Here is a 20335-nt window from a genome sequence, read left to right as displayed (position 1 = left end):
TTGGGGAGTGTCAGGTTTACCTTTTTTGCTTTCTGTCTTTATTGACCATCCTAGCAACCCCCCCCCAAGGGGCAGGGGGTGTCCCCAGTCTCTCCATCTCAGGGGAGTTAGGGCCCTCAGGAGGTGTGGTGTCTCTGTGCCTGGATTCTGCTTTTTCTTGGCCCTAGAGATGGCTCTGGTGGTCGGGCGGGGGCTGCTGCCGGTCAGCGGTGTGTCCCGCATCTCGGTTCCGGGTTCCGGCCGGCGAGGGCGTCCTTTCCGGTGACGCAGCTTCCTGGGGGGGGTGTGGCACTGCTGGTTCCAAGCACCTGGAATGCAGAGACCAGGGGGCGGGTCAGAAGACCGGTGCTTCAGTTTTCCAGCCCTCGCTGATGACACGGGGACCGGGAAAATTTTTTAAAACCTGTGGGTTTTCTTCCTAGCTGCTGATTTTCCTCTACAAGATGGATGAGAGCAAAACAGCCATGGCGGATGCAGGCACCCCTAGCAAGCCCAGGTAAGGGGTACAGTGGTGCCTTTTCCTGATCCCTATGGGCTTTGCTGAGGGGAGCCTGTAGCTGCAGGGTCAGTGGTTACTTCACTTGGACCCTGCAGCGTGGACTGTGTGCCTCACTATTTATTCTGCGTGGGTTTTCTGCCTCCTGTCTGGCTTGGTGGTTGGTCTGCTAGTGTTTGGTATTTTTAGGGACACTAGGTTTCGTTAAAATTGTTTGTCGTTGCAGAAAAAAGCGTTAGCAAAAACTAAACAGTAATACAAGGACTTATTCTCCTCTGTAAGGGAACTTTACAAACTCGCGGAGTTCCATCAGGTCCATATTGGTACAGAACCCAGCAGCTCAGGTTGAGCCCCAGAATCCACCACCTAGTCCAAAAGCATCCTCATCCAGACTAGTGTAGACTGAGGACTCAGGTGATGAAGGGGGAAGTACTCTTCTCTCACTCAGGGACTCAGATGAGGAGGAAGACGATAGCAGAACCTCCCGGTACAAGCTATCCCTAGAGGAAGCGGATGACCTCTTAAGAGCTATCTACACTACTCTTGAAATTCACGAAGATAAGGTACAACTGTCAGTTCACGACAATGTATCAGGGTCTGGATGAAACTAAACACAGGGTGTTTCCAGTTCATAGGGTTCTCTCAGTCAGTCAAGAAAGAATGGAAGGACCTCGAGAGGGCCCCTTTTTTCTCCAAGACCCTTAGGAGAAGGTTTCCATTTGAAGATAAAGACTCTAAAGTTTGGAATAAAACCACGGGTAGATGCTGCTTTCTCACAGGTTTCTAGACTCACAGACCTTGTGTTTGAGGACATGGGGGTGCTGAAGGACCCGATGGATAAGAAGGCAGATTCCCTCCTTAAAAAAAAGCTTGGGATTCTACATCAGTCAGTCTCAAACCCGCTATTTCTTCCACGATTGTGGCAAGGAACCTGGAATGCTGGGTGGAAAAGCTGAGAAGTCATGTTGAAGCAAGTCTTTTTCCCTTAATATTAAAAGCTGTTAAGTATGTATGGCTGATGCATCGGCTGAATCAGTCAAGTTGGCGGCAAGGTCATCAGCACTGGTGGGGTCTGGCTGAAGACCTGGTCTGGTGACACAGCTTCCAAGGTTAAGATGTGCAGTTTACCTTTAATTTTTTTTTTTTTTTTTGAGGTGATTTTCCTTTTTGGTCTAGACCTTGAAACAGTCTTAGATAGGACAGCCGACAAGAGAAAGGCTTTCCCTGCCAAAAAGAAACAGCCGATTTTTTTTTTTTTTTTTTTTTTTTTTTTTTTAAAGAATTTTCGTGCTGTTCAGCCCCATAAGAATAAGGAGCAGGACCGTAAAGAGCCGTTGGGTCTCCAAAAGGGGTAAGGGAAGAGGAGGAGGAGTTCTTTTCAGATCTCCCCAAGACCAGCCCTCTAAAAGTAAGTGACAATCTCACCCCACTAGGGGAAGATTGTCAGCTTTTCACCTACAGTGGAACATGACATCTCCAAGTATGTTTGTGAAAAGCATCATAACTCAGGGATACAGGCTGGAACTTTCAGAGCCACCCCCGAGCAGATTTTATGTTACAGCCCTACCAAGAGATCAGGGAAAAAGCTTCTGCAATGATGAGCCTACTACAGGATCTGATTCAGCAAGAAGTAATCATCCAGGTCCCAAAAAATCAGGAGGGCAGGGGCTTCTACTCTCATCTATTCCTGGTAAAGAAGCCTTCAGGGAAGTACCGCTTGATCCTGAACTTAAAAATCTTGAACAAATCAATACGGTACAAGAATTTCAGAATGGACACCATCTTTTCAATTACGACGTTGCTGACTCCAGGCTGTTTCATGGCTTACCTGGATCTAAGAGATGCTTATCTTCATGTTTCGATAAATCAGACGTCTCAACAGTTTCTACGCATGGCAGTGGATCTGGGGAACTCGGTATGGCACCTCCAATTCAGAGCTCTACCATTCGGACTTTCATCCTCCCCCAGGATCTTCACAAAAATTATGGCGGAACCTCTGAAGTTGAGAGGGGTTTCAGTTGTCCCCTAGCTGGACGACCTGTTGTTCTTCGCAGATTCCAAAGAACAAGTCTTATCAAATCTCCAGACGTCCCAGGATCCCCTCAAAAACTTAGGATGGCTCTTAATTTTTGGAAAAATCCAATCTGGAACCCTCACAGTAGATGAAGTTTTTGGGTTACACCATAAACACGGTGCTTCAAAAAGTCTTTCTACCGCAGGAAAAAAGGGAAAAGATCCAATCAGCGGTGAAACAGGTTCAGAACAACCTGTCAGTGTCAGCTATGGCAGTGTTGGGTCTCCTTACAGCATAGATTCCGACCATTCAGTGGGCCAGATTGCATTCAAGGCCCCTCCCAGTTAAACATACTATGCAGGTGGTCATACTAGGAACCACAAAAAACAGATAAAACTTTCCTTGAAGGTAAAGAGGGCCCTCTGGTGGTGGAGAAATCCGTCCAACCTGAGAAAAGGCCTTTCTTGGGTCTTTCCCCGGGACAAGCGCCTAACGACAAACGCGGGTTCCTGGGGCTGGGGAGCCCACCTGGATGGTCAGACTTCTCTGGGAGTCTGGTCCAAGTCGGAATCCCAAAATTCCTCAAATTGGCAGGAACTGAAGGCAATTTTTCTGGGTCTTCTAGCCTTTTAACATGTAGTAAAGGGCCATCATGTTCAGGTTCTGTCAGACAATACAACTGCAGTAGCCTACATAATGTTGCGGGCAGACAAAGCTTAATATATAAAGGTAATGGTGAAACGGTGACTGCTTGAATATAGCAAAGCAAAAAATGCATATACTAACACAAATAGGATGAATAATGACACAATGCAAAAAAATATATAATGCAAGAAAAATACATGTGGGCTAGTGCCCCATTAGCAAAAAAGTGCCAAATCCTGGTGGACTACAAGTGACAAATCCCTAGGACAAACATGAATACTAGTTCTATCATCCAGTCCAAAAACAAAAACTCGTGATGAGAAACACAAAACAATTCCAATCGTAAATAAGGTAGTGACAATGATGAACATGCCAAGTGAAATATAAAAAATAAAAAGTATACAGCATGTAAAATAACTCTGCGACGACCACAGTGGAGGGGGGGGGGGGGGGGGCAAGACACACACGGGGGGAGGTTGCACTCACTTTCATGAAGTGAGTGTGGGCATCAATCCACGAGCGCCGAGCTCGTATGCCTCCAGGGGTACCACCAATCTGGAATTTGTCCCCCTGCCTGGAAACTGGAATTTGTCCCCGTGCCTCTCTCCTCAGTGTTCGTCAGGTAGAGTAGTGATGTACAGTGTGAGGGGGGAAAGAGACGCACATAGCGTGATCCCATATAAAAGGTATATTTATTTAATAAAACAAGTCCAATCAACTTACATTTAAAACAATGCTGCAGTGTGTAGTAACTACGAGCGCCAAGCTCGTCTCCTGTTGTTTGTCTGTGGCAGGATTGGAGCACGGATGCTGCCACAGACAAACAGGAGACGAGCTTGGCTTGTTGCAGCAGTGTCCTTTTAGCGTAGCCCCCCCAAAGCGCAGGAGTTTCCACTTTCACAGCCTACATAATGAAACAAGGGGGAACCAGGAGCAAAAGGATCCTATAGTTGGCCAGTCAATTACTGACCTGGGAGGAACAGAACGTGGCCTCATTATCAGCAGTTCACCTGAAAGTTTCTCAGAATCTTCTAGCAGATCTTCTAAGCAGACAGAAGCTGGTGGAAGCAGAATGGAGCCTAAATCAAGAAGTCTTCCTGATGATCTCCAAAGCTTGGGGGCAACCTCAAATAGATCTGTTTGCCAACCAACAAAACTCAAAAGTACACAAATTCTTCTCTCTCCACCAAGAAGACCAAGCAGTAGGCATAGATGCTTTCGCCCATCCGTGGCATTACCAGCTGTGCTATGCCCCCCCACCCCCCACCCCCACCCCCTTTTCGCTAATACCACTGGTCCTAAGGAAGTTCAGAGAAGAAAAGGCCAATTTGATCCTGGTCGCTCCTTTCTGGTCAAAAAGGCCTTTGGTTCGCGGCTCTGTTAAATCTAGCCACGGAACCTCCATGGAAGTTACCGTCCAGAAAAGATCTATCACAGGGGTCAGCGAACCATCCGGAAGTGTTAATTGAAGATAGTCAAGCTTGGTTTCTGAATAGGACCGCCTTGAAGGCAAAAGGACTTTCTGATAAAGTAGTAAAGACCCTTCTTTCAAGTAGGGAATAAGTCACGCGGGCCATATACATGAAGGTCTGGAAAAAATGTAACTCCTGGTGTGCGTTTTAAAGGCCTCCAAGTTAAAAGTTTAGTATCTGTTCTTGAATTTCTCCATGAGGGAATGGAGAAGGGACTTGCAGCCAGCACCCTGAAGACTCAGGTGGCGGCTTTATCTGTTTGTTTTCTTTGAAAGAACTTTATCCAAAGAAGTTTTAATTTCAAGATTTTTCAGGGCATTTTACAGGGTCTCTTGGGAGCTCCGTTTGAACCCATCCTTGTAGAATCTGATTCTCAAAACAATTTTTCTGGTGGCTATCACCTCAAGAAGAATCAGTGAGCTCCAAGCTCTGGCAGTTACAGAACCTTTCCTGAAAGTTTTTGCAGGCAGAGTGGTCCTTCAGACGGACCCAGCGTTCCTTCCTAAAGTTTCTTCTACCTTTCACCGCAAACAAGAAATAATCCTGCCCACTTTCTCTTCAACCGACCGATCCAGCAGAAGAAGCGTTCCTTGGATGTGAGGAGGTGTTTGTTACATTTTCTTACAGTAACCAAAGAATTCAGAAAATCGAATTCTCTCTTTTTGTGGTTTTCTCAGGCTCACACAAGGGAGAAAAAGCTTCCAAAAGTACGCTGGGCAGATGGCTTAGGTTGGCAATCACAGAGGCCTATAAAGCCAAAGGAGAAATACCCCCTTCAGGTATTGCTGCCCATTCTACAAGATCTACAGCAGTTTCCTGGACTGAAAGGGCCGGTGCTACACCTGAACATATCCGTAAGGCTCCTACTTGGTCCAACTATTCAACATTTCTCTGACACTATCGGTTGGACTTACTGTCCGCCGCAGATCAATCCTTCGGTTGGAAGGTACTGCAGGCAGTAGTCCCATCCTAGGGTAAGTTTCTCGGTTATCCTCTCCAAGGTTGTCCTGAAAGGCATAGTTAGACTTACCGGTAACGGTATTTCTAAGAGCCTTTCAGGACAACTGTTACTTCCCTCCCTTTGCTTATCTTAGAAGTGGTTTTAAGTGTCTATCATGGTTGTTTGGTTTCCTGTGCTTTGTTTTTCAGTTGTCGGAGACCACAATAACTGAAGCCATGGTGGAAGAGGAGGGATTTAAAGGCTGCATGTGTTTCCTGTGAAGAAGGCGGCGCTACGCTCTCTCCAAAGTTGTCCTGAAAGGCTCTTAGAAATACTGTCACTGGTAAGTCTAACTATGCCTTTTTTTTTTTTTTCTAATAGAGAAAGTTATTGATAAAATAATTACTTTGGCCAATAGTAAGCAAGAGCAAATGTCATTTATCAGGGTCTGGTATGCATTTTAAGGGGAACCCCATGCCAACATTTCTTTAAAATGGCGTGGGCCCCCCCCTAAAATCCATATCAGACCCTTATCCAAGCATGCAGGCAAGGAGACGAGCGAGCGGCCCACCCTCCTGAACCATACCAGGCCACATGCCTCCAACATGGGTGGATGCTTTGGGGCAGGTTGGCTCTGTGACCACCCCCCCCCCCCCCCCCCCCCCAGCACCTTGTTCTCATGTTTATGAGGACAAGGGCCTCTTCACCCACAACCCTGGCCCAGTGATTGTGGGGGTCTGCGGGCGGGGAGCTTAGCAGAATCTGGAAGCCTCCTTTAACAAGCTGCGGGTCCCCCTGATCCTCGCCTCCCCCCTATAGTACTCGTACTCATTCACCAAAAAAAAAAGAGTAGTGTAAATAAAGAAAGGAGGCAGTTTTTGACAAGTCCTTTATTTGAAAAAATTGTCTGCATTCTCCAATAAGGGTCTGGTATGGATTTTGGGGGGACCCCACGCCTTTTTACATTTTGGCATGAGGTACCCCTTAAAATCCCTGCCAGACCTGAAGAGCCTGGTATGGGTTGGGGGGGGGGGGGAACCCAATGCTACTTAATTTTTTATCTTAATATTTTTTAAATTTTTAAGAAGCTGATGACCCTTAACCATGGCAGTTACTGGTCGTTAGGGAGGCATCCTTAACAACCAGCTATTTACTACTGCTTGTTTATAGCCTTTTTTTTTTTTTTTTCTTCTGTGCAAGGTAAAGGCATGATGTTAAACTTACCTTTTTAAAACAAAGCCCTCCCGCAGCAAGATATCAGATCTGGAGGCCACCACTTCCATCTTCCGGGTTCGTGGACTCCAGCTCTGTAAATGGCTGGAGCCCCAATGACATCACAGTGCGGGGCCCTGAAGAAAGGGCACAGGTGGTCGTTCCTTCAGAACGCATCACTGGCTGCATGTACAGTAAATATCTCCTACATGACGCACGTTTAGGAGATATTTACATTCCCTATAGGTAAGCCTTATTAGAGGCTTAACTATAGGTAAAAGTCATGCATAGAAGTTAACTTTCACTCTCTAAGGACACCGGTTAGTGCCAGCGTAAAATTACAACAGGCTTTCACTACAAAAGACCACATCATTTCAAAATGGCGTATGCGGTATTTTAGTAGCAGTTTTGAGGAAATTGAAAAAATATTTTTGAAAAAACACCTGTGCGGGGGGATCACGCTTTGTGAATGGAGCCCACTGTAAAGCAAGAATGCTTTCAAACATATACAGTATATTTTTAATTTTGTTTATTTTATTTATTTTTTTTTTTTTATCAATATGCAAAATGAGCGAACAGAAGAAAAATCGAAATCCAACCCTGATCTCACCATCATGGAGTCTGTCTGGGATGACATTAGGAGACAGAAGGATTTGAGACAGCCGACAGAAGATCTGTGGTTAGTTCTCCAAGATGTTTGGAACAATCTACCTGGCGAGATCCTTCAACAACTGTGTGCAAGTCTACCTAGAAAAACTGATGATGGTTTAAAGGCAATGTGTGGTCACCCCAAATATTGATGTGATTTGGATGTCTCTTCTGTTCCTTAACTTTCCCTTTTGTTAATGGATAAGCTGAACTACTCACACTTCTATTTCTGAAAGCATTCTTTATTTACCGTACAGCATTTTTACACACCTGCCTAAAACTTTTGCACAGTACTGTTTATAAATATACTATGTGTGATATAGAGAGAGATATATATATATATATATATATATATATATATATATATATATATATATATATATATATATATATATATATATATATATATATATATATATATATATAGTCTATCTAGTCTATCTTTTTTTTTTTAACCTAAAAACATGTTCAAAACTAAAACAATAGCTCCTTGTCAAAAAAAAAAAAACTACTACTTGCAAAATAAATTTTAGAAAATTAAATTCAGCTTTGTCAGTGTTTGAATTTTTGGCACTGTAGACTGTACAAAATAAGGTAAAGCCATTTTTATGTTAAAGGGAGTGCTTAGTTTTGTTTGTGTCCCTAATCCAAATTTTTCTTCATTATGTTCAGAAATACAAAAAAAACATATACACATTTGACATTATATTTTTCATCAAAGATTTTATATAAATAGTAAAAAAAAAAAAAAAAAAAAAGATCGTTCAAAAACAAATGTTTTAATAAAATTGACCTAATCCATTATGTTTCTCTGTAATATAGGCCAAGGCCACAGCGCAAAGATCCAGTTTTCTGGAATACAAAAAAAAAAAAAAAAAAAATGAACATTATGAAATATATATATATATATATATATATATATATATATATATATATATATATTATATTATATTATATTTTTTTTTTTTTTTTTTTTTTGTCAAAGATTTTATAGAAATAGTAAAAAAAATTAAATTGGCAATAAAAAATAGAAATAAAAAAGATTGAAAATAAATTGACCCTAATCCATTGTTTCTCTGTGATGTAGGCCAGGTAATAGCACAAGGGAGCTGATTCCAGTGTTTAAAAATTGTGGTAGATATTTAATCTCTCATTGGGTTACCTTCTGGTGTGTTGGGTTTCACTTACTTGGACAGCTTTGTGAATCGCGCCCAAGTAGGCCGCAATAATAACGGCCATAAACAGATCAAACACGGCCGGCTTCACCCTACAGTATGAGAAAATACAAATTAAGTAAATTAGACATATAGGGGTCCATAAATGTTTTTCACCTAATATTCACGCAACTTCCACCCAAAATTCACATATTTTCTTTAAAAACTTAGAAATGTCGTATTTGCCTTGGAAAAATGTATGAATTCTGGGCAAAAGTTGCCTTAATCTTGTGTGAAATAGAACCTTTAGTATTGGGGTCGTCCAACGAGAATGCAGAGAGAATTCTGTCCATTGCATCTGACAATGTTTATTTTATCTTTTCTGTTTTTTTAACCTTGTTAACACACCCAATAGGCGTGCATTACCATGTAAGCGCACATTTATTTGTTGGCCTAATTGTAGCAATTACCAGGAAATGATTCTTATATGGGTGGCACTCTGGTAAGTTTTGTTGGCACTTCCATAAACAGTGGAGCAGGGGTTGATTGTTTAGGCCTGCTCAATGTATCAGAGGCTGCTGCTCTGATTGCTTTCCCCTGAATTCTAGAGGATTCTGGAATTATAGTGGGAGGAAGAACAGAGTAAGCAGCCTGAGTGTTTGTGGGACTCCGGCCAGTCCGTGAGGAGGTGTGCCCAGTGGGTAATGGGAAAGCCCATGAATGGGGTGGGGCCTGAGACAGGAGCATCTGCGTTCCAGGGTTCAGTCCTGCTGGAGGAGACCCCTGGGGCAGTGGCGGAATTATAGGGGTCGCTGAGGTTGCCAATGGCGACCGGGCCCCTTGCTGCAGGGGGCCCTTGAGGGCCCCCTGTATACAGTACTTTGATAGGGGGAGCGGAGACAAGCTCCCCATTTCTAAGCCGAACTGTATTCGGCACTGTGCAGGGAGCTTGTCACATTGATCACAAAGTGAAAGCAGTGTGTGCTGTGCTCTTTGTCTCCCCCTACAGTGCAGTACCCGGCAGGAAGAGCTAAAGGTAAAGGTCGGCCGTTTTTTATCTACTGTATGTGTGTTTATATGTATGTATGTATGTATATGTGCATGTATGTATGTGTTTATATCAGTGGCGGTGCGTCCATAGGGGCGCATGGGCACCGCCCCCTCTCTCCAGGCACCCCTCTATCACAAATAGATAGATTTATGCATAGCGTGAATGTATCTATGGCCACCACTGCCCCCCTATTCATACGCCTGGACCCTTTTTGGACACCGGGCGCCTGAATTACACAGGCGGGGGTGTTTTTAAAGCACTAATAGGCTTAAAAAAAAATGAACTGCGAGTGCCATGCTTGGCGCTCACAGTCCACCCAGGTGTGTTAGAAAAGCGAATAAATATTCGCTTTCCTAACACTGAACCGCCTCTCCACCAATCGGGTGCTCGGGTCTGTTACCCGTCACCTGATTGGCTGAAACGACAGGCGCCGCTATTGAATGCCTATCAGGAGGAGAGGATGGGAGGAGACGCATAAAGAACCCCACTCGTCGCCGTCACCCGCTGCCCCACCGAGACAGGGTAAGTGCCGGGCAGACTGCGAGCGGGCAGGGGGGTCACAGTGGCAGCATTTGATGGGCACAGTGACTGCATTTGAGGGCACAGTGGTGGCAATTGATGGGCACAGGTGCTGCGTTTGATGGGCACAGGTGCTGCCTTTGAGGGCACAGTGGCTGCGTTTGAGGGCATAGTGGTGACAATTGATAGGCACAGTGGCTTCGTTTGGGCACAGTGACTGCGTTTGAGGGCACAGGGGTGGCAATTGATGGGCACAGTGGCTGCGTTTGGGCACAGTGGCTGCCTTTGAGGGCACAGTGGTGGCAATTGATGGGCACAGTGGCTGCCTTTGAGGGCACAGTGGCGGCGTTTGATGGGCACAGTGGCTGCGTTTGATGGGCACAGTGGCTGCCTTTGAGGGCACAGTGGTGGCAATTGATAGGCACAGTGGCGGCAATTGATGTGCAAGTGAGGCTGCAATTGATGCGTATTTTAAAGAATTTTTCAGTTTGCTTGCGCCCCCCAAAAAATTTTGAGCACCATCTGCCACTGGTTTATATGTGTGTATATGTATGTATGTGTGTGTTTGTGTGTATGTATGTGTGTTTACGTGTGTGTGTGTGTATATGCACATTTTATGTATGCGCTTTTAATCCTGACCCCCTATATGTGTCCCGTTAGAACCGATTTTTTTTTTTTTTTTTTTTTTTTTTGCTTGTTCATAGTACCAGCAAAAAAAAATGCTGTTCCTCTGAAAAGTGATCCATGCTCAGATCGCTTTTCAGAGGCATTTGACAGCCGGTAAAGAGGCAATATGTTGCCTCCTGACCGCCTGTTTTAACCCCTTAGATGCATCATCACTATGCTGCAACTGCATGCAATGCACACAGTTGCAGGGTGGTTGCAGTGCAGCCACTTCAAGGGTGCCCTGACTGGAAAAAGATTGAGAAACACCGACATAGAGGAACCCATCTCTCCATTTTCCTCCTGCAGCTGCTGAATGCCTGTTGGAGGGAGAGGAGGAGAAGCTGGGGGGGGGGGGAGAGAAATCGATTCCTTTACATGCAGCCACCCACTTGCGACCGGACCCTGGTGTTCCGCCATCGGGCTCGGAGAAAAGAGCCCTGTCCGGGGGTCAGGGGGGCCCTTCATGGTTTATTGCATCGGGGCCCTGAAGATTCTAGTTACGCCTCTGCCCTGGGTCAGAATTTCTGGAGGTTTCAGCTGGGGCTGCCTATTTGCGGGGTCTAGTCCTACCTTTTTGTTTGGGTCCGGAGAAGCTCACTGGAGAGTACCAGGAGGAAGTTTGGGGGGGGGTGCCTGGCTGTCCTATGGTGGTATGAGTTTGTGTCTCCCGCAATGGAGACTGCCTGATGGATATCAGAGGGAGGCAGCTAATGACCTTGTAGCTGTGTGGGTGGATGACTGTTTAGGTGTTTTTGCAAATAACCAAAAGCTGCAGTCACCTGTCAGCATCGGAGATTCTGTGGGAACATTTTGTGCAGCTCTATAGAGTCCTCAAGGTGTTCAGTTCTTTAGTATCTCATGCTCTCCTCAAATCCATCCAAGTTCATTGTTCCAGTAAAACCCTAGAAAAGACACCTCAGTCTCCTCTTCCTTTGAGCCAGCTTCCAGGCTTCTTTTGAGCCTTTAATGGTATTTCATATTGTAAAAGACACCGGGGATGGGTCCTGGATGAGAGATGCATATCCCCATCATTTGGGTTGTGGTCCCTTTTTAAAAAGGGGTGAAAATAGACAGTTGGGAGTACTCATGGCTTCTCACCTATGCAAGATAAGAGGTTTTGGGGTGATACAGCAGAGAGGAAAACTGACTTACAGTTTTTTCAGGATTATGGAGGCTCACAGACTTTTGGGTGGGAAAAAGCCTCCAACACCGACTATGGGGACTTTGGTCCTGAAAGGGTCAACCTGCCTGTGAGAGAGAGGACTGAAAAAGGCAGGAAGGAGCCAGTAGGTGTCCATGAAGTGTGAGGTGGACGAGGACATGCTTGTGAGAAGGAGCTGTGTTGTGTTCACTGATGAGGCATTTGTGACCTTTTTTCGATGGATTCTGAAGTAGGTGGGGACTTTATAACTCTTTTAAGGGAACAGTTTAATGGGCAGTGAGCCAAACCTTTATTTTGTTGTACTGGGAGTATTTAGAGTGTTGCTTTTAAAAACATGGCTGCCTGGTGATCCCGGGCTCCCCCAAATATCACAATATACAGAAACATATATAACATCAGTTATAGGTTAAACCATCTAGAATTTGCCTGCAAGTTACAATGTCCCATTATCGACCTGAACTGAGCTAACAAGCATCAAGATGTATTTTATATTTACCAACCTGGAGCTTCCGCACTGCCCCAATCTGTCCTTGTAATAAATCTGCTTTTTTTTTTTGTAAGGACTATCCAGATTGCAGTGCTCAGAGCCCAGGGCTGTGCTTGGGGGTGGAGGGTGTCCTGTATAGTCCATAGACATTTTAAGGAGTTTCAGTAGCAAATTGGGGCAGGGGAATGAAGTAAAGGGTCCGTGTCACCAGATCGCACTTTCAGTGCTCTGCTATGTGTGATCTCCTACTATGAGCCTCTATGCCATGTCATAATTGAGGCTGTTCAGTGAGTCCTATATAAGAGGTCCAATATAATAATAGCTGGGGTCAAAGATATATAGAGACAACAGTTTTCTCATATACACTGAGCAAAATCATAAACAACACTTTTGTGTTTGCCCCTATTTATCATGAGCTGAACGCAAAGATCTACGACTTTTTCTATGTACACAAAAGGCCTATTTCTCTCAAATATTGTTCACAAATCTGCTTAAATCTGTGTTATGCCCCGTACACACGGTCGGACTTTGTTCGGACATTCCGACAACAAAATCCTAGGATTTTTTCCGACGGATGTTGGCTCAAACTTGTCTTGAATACTCACGGTCACACAAAGTTGTCGGAAAATCCGATCGTTCTAAACGCGGTGACGTAAAACACGTACGTCGGGACTATAAACGGGGCAGTGGCCAATAGCTTTCATCTCTTTATTTATTCTGAGCATGCGTGACACTTTGTCCGTCGGATTTGTGTACACACGATCGGAATTTCCGACAATGGATTTTGTTGTCGGAAAATTTTATATCCTGCTCTCAAACTTTGTGTGTCGGAAAATCCGATGGAAAATGTCCAATGGAGCCCACACACGGAAAATCCGACCATGTGTACGGGGCATTAGTGAGCACTTCTCCTTTGCCGAGATAATCCATTCACCTCACAGGTGTGGCATATCAAGATGCTGATTAGACAGCATGATTATTGCACAGGTGTGCCTTAGGCTGGCCACAATAAAAGGCCACTCCTAGAATGTGCAGTTTTATCACACAGCACAATGCCACAGATGTCGCAAGTTTTGAGGGAGCGTGCATTTGGCATGCTGACTGGAGGAATGTCCACCAGAGCTGTTGCCCCTTGAATTGAATGTTCATCTCTCTACCATAAGCCGCCTCCAAAGGCGTTTCAAAGAATTTGGCAGTACATCCAACCGGCCTCACAACCGCAGACCACGTGTAACCACACCAGCCCAGGACCTCCACATCCAGCATCTTCACCTCCAAGATCGTCTGAGACCAGCCACCCGGACAGCTCAGTCTATCACTTGAACCTGACACACGATGTACCCGGAGCCCCATCTTACCTGTGTGATGTCATGGTCTGTTTCATCTGATCATAGAACACAAATTCTGGATGCCTAAAAGACACAAATGTGTTTAGTTAAAATGCAGCAATCATCATCACATGTATGACTATATTGTCACTTTTTTAAACGTGTGTGTGTGTGTATATACACACATACACTAAAATATTGATGAGTCCATGCATCTTCTCAGATAACACTATATATTGTGGTGTGAATTGTCATATTTCGACTTCTTATGCTTCTGCATTGCCCAGCCATCTCTTGCAGTCAAACAGCTCAGCCCAGCAGATTACACTGGTGTAACAGCCGCCGGTGTGGCCATAGTTCTGTATGCTCCTGGTAAGCAGCCAACAACGCCCAGGTGTCACAGAATTCTGTATGCTCGTGGTAAGCAGAGATCAAAGCCCGGCTGTCGCAGAGTTCTGTATGCTCCTAGTAAGCAGAGATCAAAGCCCGGCTGTCGCAGAGTTCTGTATGCTCCTAGTAAGCAGAGATCAAAGCCCGGCTGTCACAGAGTTCTGTATGCTCCTGGTAAGCAAAGAACAATGCCCGGCTGTCGCAGAGTTCTGATGGTTACACAGGGAGAGCCATGTTCTTCCTGTGTACCCTGTAGCACAGAGCGGTCAGTTTGGTCATGTGGGTCCTGTTCAGCATTCATTTATAAATGAAGACTACAATTGCACCTTTCATTCATCAATTATTTGTGTGCATGGAAAGCCAACCTGATCACATTCTGAGACCAATGAGCAATGATTCGCTGGTCTTCCCCCCTTTTTTTTTTTTAACCCACAGTGGTGTGAAAAAACATGGTCCAACTAGCCAAAAGGGCCTCTTTCCTTGTCATCATGGTCTGTCGAAGCCTACCATCGAGTACTACGTGGGGGGCTCTCCTGAAGACATAACCCCCCCACCCAGTTCAATGGAGGAAAGAAACTCATGGCCACACATCTTCCCCCCTAGACTTCAGGGTTGGACTGAGGACTCACACCCTCCACCCGACTGAAAGAAACACAGGAAAAAGTGCAAAGTGAAAACTTGTGGAGAAAAATAAATGAAAAAGTGCAGGTGCAAGGGGCAGTGGCAGAGCCTTGCAATCTGGTAGCAAAAATTGCCCCGGACTCACTGTGGGTTTTCCACACCCAAGTAATAATAGGAGCACCCCTGGGGCAACAATCTCCCAGGGGGCACTGACATCTCCCCTGGCTAGAATAAACCCAGAAGGGATGTGTAAAACATCCCTTCTGGTTTCTGTTGTCACTTCCCCTTGTGGGGCCAGGGAAGAAGCTAGTGGAGAGCGATCTGTACTCCATTAGCTTCAATGGAAGGTAGGCGAGACATCAGGGGTGAGACCCCTGATGTCTCATTAAAGAGAACCTGTCTTTAAATATTATATCACATAGGGAACTTGTTCTCCACTATGTTAATATCTAAATCTTTAATAAAAGTAAAAAGAAAAAAAATAACCCTCAGCCCACCCAACCCCCATTAACACACACACACATGAAATAAACGCACCGTTGGGGATTGCCTACATACAAAAACATCACTTAGGATATACACGTTACATATCGCTGCACACATGAGAGTGAAAACAATAGTCCCAGGCCGATTATTCAAGGTTAAAGTGAATGTAAAGGTAAATTTATACATTTAAAAAAAAAAATAATAAACATGTCTATACTTACACTATCTGCTCTGTGCAATGCAATTGGCTGCCGCCAACCTCCTCTTCTCAGGTCCCCAGCCAGTGCCCCTGGCCCCTCCTCTCTGTCCAGTGCCCCACCCTCGTGGGAAGCCGTTTTATATGGGGGCACACATGCGTGCTCGCTCCTGAGCTTTGCTGCTACGTCTATTGACTCAAATAGCGCCCCGCAGCCCCCCAGCGCACTCTTTTTCTCATTACTGGCTTTGATTGACGGCACTAGGAGCCGATGGCTCCCGGTCACCCAGAAAAGCCAGCGAGACCCGGAAGTGAGGGGAGAGAAGAGCTGTAGATGGGCACATCGCTGGATCGAATGATGGGCTCAGGTTAGTATTGGGGGGGGGGATGCTGATGCTTAAAGATTTTTTTACCATAATGCATTAAGGTAAAAAATGTTTAGGCTTTAGAACCATTTTAACTCTAAACTGATGACCCATAGGGGCTTTTAAAGCGTCACTTAAAGCGGGGGTCCACCTATCGTTTTTTTTTTTTTGAGTTCATTCACAAACTTTTCTTCTCAGCATTACATACTCACATATTGTGTGTAATATGTCCGCCTGTGTCAGATTTCGTCGGAAAGAATAACTTAGATTATTCACTGCAGGCGGTTTCCATCTTCATTGTGGGCATTTGAAGCCCACAAGCATTTATTTCCTGGATGTGGTGAATGCTGTGCTCCCAGCATTCACCTCTCGTTCCCGCACATGCTCAGTGGCATCCTGGGAAGCCTGAGACTAGCTCCCAGGAGTCTGGGAGAGGCTAGAAACACGCCTACTCCCACGGGAGGAGAACCAGGAAGTGCAAAGAAGAATAGAAAAATAAAAGGTAATTACGGCGATTTCAATTTTTTTAAACGGCATGTCAGCATCTAGGCAAGGAAGAGAATGCATACAGATATTGTTCAAAATTTGGGTGGAACCCCGCTTTAAGGAAAGTATAGGGTACAAAGATTGGGCAATATATTGCATTAACTTTAATGCATTTTTCACTGAAGTTTTGCACTTGATAAACCATTGTGCAAATGTTGTGGGACATAAAAACTGGAAATTGTATTCTCCAGGGTGTCTGCTTTTATAAAATAGATCATGTTTGGGGGTTTTAACTAATCTTCAGGCCTAAAATGTTTTTTTTTTTTTTTTTTTTTTATAAAGATATGGAAAAAAACTCAAGCTGCCACAGCACAGGTTGGCGCTATATTCTGTACCTTTCATCCGGTTTGAAGACGTGGCGCCTTACATCTTTTAGGTGCCTCTTGAACAGATGCTCGGCGGTGGACAGTACGGGGTGCGTCCGGTCAATGAGCGGAGCGGAACGAGGCTGGGAGGCCAACCAGTCCAAGGTAGCCGATAACCGCTCTTCATCAACGCTCTGCGACCAGAAAGAGGGACAGAGGACAACCAATGAGCTCTGAATGTCACTGATACACCTCATTATTATTATAGATGTCATTTTCTTTATTCTGCCCAGAGTTGCATTCTGCTATTTAGATATGATAATAGTTGGCAACTAGCTTGTCTTTTTATTGTATTCAGTAGTTTGCATTTGCACAGCTTGCAGATGAAGGAATCTGGATAGACATCAATGATACATGAGAATCAGTAAACTCTGAAGAGAAAAAAATGATAGTTTTCTTTTTGATATTATATATATATATATATATATATATATATATATATATATATATATATATAATGTAATTTTTTTTTTTTTTTTACAGCTTTTCTGATGTTCCATATCTGGTGTTTTGCTGCCATTTATTGGTCCATAATGATTATTGTGTTCATTGCACTTTCTAGTAATCTACTAGTGTCTAGATGTCACATATGTGGTATCATGCTGGCATCTAGTGGTCTATTATGAATATTGCAGCCATATTGATATCTAGTGGTCTAGTCCTGAAACAATGCCATTTTAATGTTAATCCTGCTATGAGTAGGGCTTCAATAGCCGAAACATGTCTGCATAGATCCTGTGTATATGATGTAGCCAAATAAAGCATAATAACTAGGAGTTATCGAGTTTCCGGCTTCATTTGGATTTTGGTTTTCTAGAGGTTTGATCATGTTCAGATGTTCCATTTCTGGTGTATTGCTGCCATCTAATGGTCAATAATTATAATTGTGTTCATTCCACTTTCTAGTAATCTGCTAGTGTTCAGATGTCCCATATGTGGTACCATGCAGCCACCTTGTGGTCAGTTATGATTATTGCATCCATATTGGTTTCTAGTGGTTTGATCATGTTCAGATGTTCCATATCTGGTGTATTGCTGCCATATAATGGTCAATAATGATTATTGTGTTCATTCCACTTTGCACAATATCAGATTACTAGATATGTCCCATATGTAGTACCATGCTGCCATCTAGTGGTCAGTTGTGATTATTGCACCCACATTGGTTTCTAGAGGTTTGATCATGTTCAATTGTTTCAATCTGGTGTATTGCTGCCATCTAATGGTCAATAACTATTATTGTATTCATTCCACGATCTAGTATTCTGCTAGTGTTCAGCTGTCCCATAGATGATACCATGCTCCCATCTAGTGGTCAATCATGATTATTGCACCAATATTGGTTTCTAGAGATTGGATCGTGTTCAGATGTTCCATATCTGGTGTATTGCTGCCATCTAATGGTCAATGGTTATTATTGTGTTCATTCCACTTTCTAGTAATCTGCTAGTGTTCAGATGTCACATATGTGGTACCATGCTGCCATCTTGTGGCCTATTATAAATATTGCATCCATATAAATTTCTAGTGGTCTAGTCGTGAAGCAATGCCATTTTAATGTTAATCATGCTATGAGTAAGGCTTCAATAGCCTAAACATGTCAGCATTGATCCTGTGTATATTGAACCATATTGGTTTCTACAGGTTTGATCGTGTTCAGATGTTTCATATCTGGTATATTGCTGCCATCTAATGGTCAATAATGATTATTGTGTTCATTCCACTTCGCACAATATCATATTACTAGAGAAGCCCCATATGTGGTATCATGCTGCCATCTAGTGGTCAGTTGTGATTATTGCACCCATATTTGTTTCTAGAGGATTGATCATGTTCAAATGTTCAATTTCTGGTGTATTGCTGCCATCTATAATAATGATTATAATAATAATAATATTAATGATTAATGTGTTGAACTTGGGCCCGCTATTAGACAGGCAGAAAATGAAATGTAATAGTTGGTGTAAGCTCCCCTTATCAGTGGTGGGACGAGTGAATATAATAAAAATGGTATGGGCACTGCAACTCCTATAGTGTGGCACAATTCACCTATGTGGCTTTCGAACAAATGGTTCAAACGCATTGACTCTCTAATGCGAGACCTGATATGGAAAAAGAAAAAAGCTAGGATCGGCTTGACCACCCTACAATATGGAAAGGATAGGGGAGGACTAGCTGTACCACACCCTAATATGTATTTCATAGCCTCACAAATCCAACAACTGGCGGGGTGGAGAGGGGATGCAGGAGAGGACCCCGTAATTAACTTGGTCACCATGTCTAGCCCCTCATTGAAGGCAGCTTCCCATATGGAAATGGACTTGCCCAGTATTCCGCACTCAACCCCCACGAGTGTTCTTCTTATGCCATGTACACACGGGCGGACTTTTCGACCGGACTGGTCCGACGGACCGAATCCGGCGGATAATCCGACCGTGTGTGGGCTCCATCGGACCTGCAGCAGACTTTTTCGGTCAAAAATCTGAAGGACTTTAGATTTGAAACATGTTTCAAATCTTTCCGACGGACTCGATACCGGTCGAAAAATCCGCTCGTCTGTGTGCTAGTCCGACGGACGAAAACCCACGCTAGGGCACCTATTGGCTACTGGCTATCAACTTCCTTATTTTAGTCTGGTGTACGTCATCACGTACGAATCCGTCAGACTTTGGTGTGATCGAGTGTAGGCAAGTCGGTTCGCTGGGAAAGTCCGTCGGAAGTCCGCCAAAAGTTCGTTGGATAGACCGTCGGACCAGTCCGGTCGAAAAGTCCGCCTGTGTGTACGCTGCATTAGGAAAGTATGGCAAGAATTTCAGAAAACTGAGGCACTTAAAGGCCCATTGCCCTTTACCCCATTGTGGAATAACCCTAGATATCCAGAACTTCAGGATCTGTTTTTTTCCACAGCTATATGAAGGGACAGTGCTGAAAACGTATAAACAGAAGTGTAAGGAATTCCAATTAGCCCCAAGGGGCTTCTACAAATACCTCCAACTTAGACATGCCCTGTGGGCACAGCAACAGACCCACTCACTAGCTGTATCATCTTCTCCTCTGCTGATGGATGTCCTCCGGGCCAAGACCCGGAAGGGACTTATACCTAGGATATATGCAGAATTGCTGTCCTCTGTCCAGGAACATGCCTCTCTCAAATGTAGAAGCAAGTGGGTGGAAGATATTGGAGATATAGATGGGGACCAGTGGGAGATGGCTCTGGAGTCAATCACTGCGGTATCTGTTTCAGCCTCTCATAAACTGTCACAATTATTTATCTTACACAGAGCCTATAGAACACCAATACAGCTCCATAACTGGGGAAGTAGAGACTCTCCCCTGTGTCCAAAATGTAAAGTACATCAGGGGGACTTCATGCATTTACTCTGGAGGTGCCCGAAACTCCGCCAATATTGGGTGGAGGTTTCTTAATGCATCTCCAGTCTAGCTCAGGTTCCTGTTCCCCTGAAATCCCTTGGTGTACTTGCTCGGGGCAATTGATGAGGAAATGTATCCGAAAGGAGTGTATTATATGATCACTAGGCTGATGTATCTGGCCAGGAAACTTATAGCAAGGT

The 20335-nt window shown here is 44.3% G+C and overlaps 1 protein-coding gene across 1 annotated transcript in view; it reads right to left on the bottom strand.

Annotated features, from left to right (window-relative positions):
• The window catches only part of LOC141121961 (BOS complex subunit ncln-like), a 94031-nt gene that overhangs the window by 764 nt on the left and 72932 nt on the right, over positions 1-20335 (bottom strand). The window contains exons 12-14 of the mRNA XM_073611738.1: positions 16734-16897; positions 13825-13878; positions 8616-8694 (exon numbers count right to left, since the gene is read on the bottom strand). Of these exons, the coding sequence (XP_073467839.1) occupies positions 8616-8694; positions 13825-13878; positions 16734-16897 (297 nt within the window). The remainder of the gene's footprint in view (positions 1-8615; positions 8695-13824; positions 13879-16733; positions 16898-20335) is intronic.

Source organism: Aquarana catesbeiana, linkage group LG01 (genome assembly GCF_042186555.1).
Source record: "Aquarana catesbeiana isolate 2022-GZ linkage group LG01, ASM4218655v1, whole genome shotgun sequence".
NCBI classification, from domain to species: domain Eukaryota; kingdom Metazoa; phylum Chordata; class Amphibia; order Anura; family Ranidae; genus Aquarana; species Aquarana catesbeiana.
The sequence above is the reverse complement of the archived record's forward strand: the minus strand, read 5'-3'. Positions and strand labels throughout refer to the sequence as shown.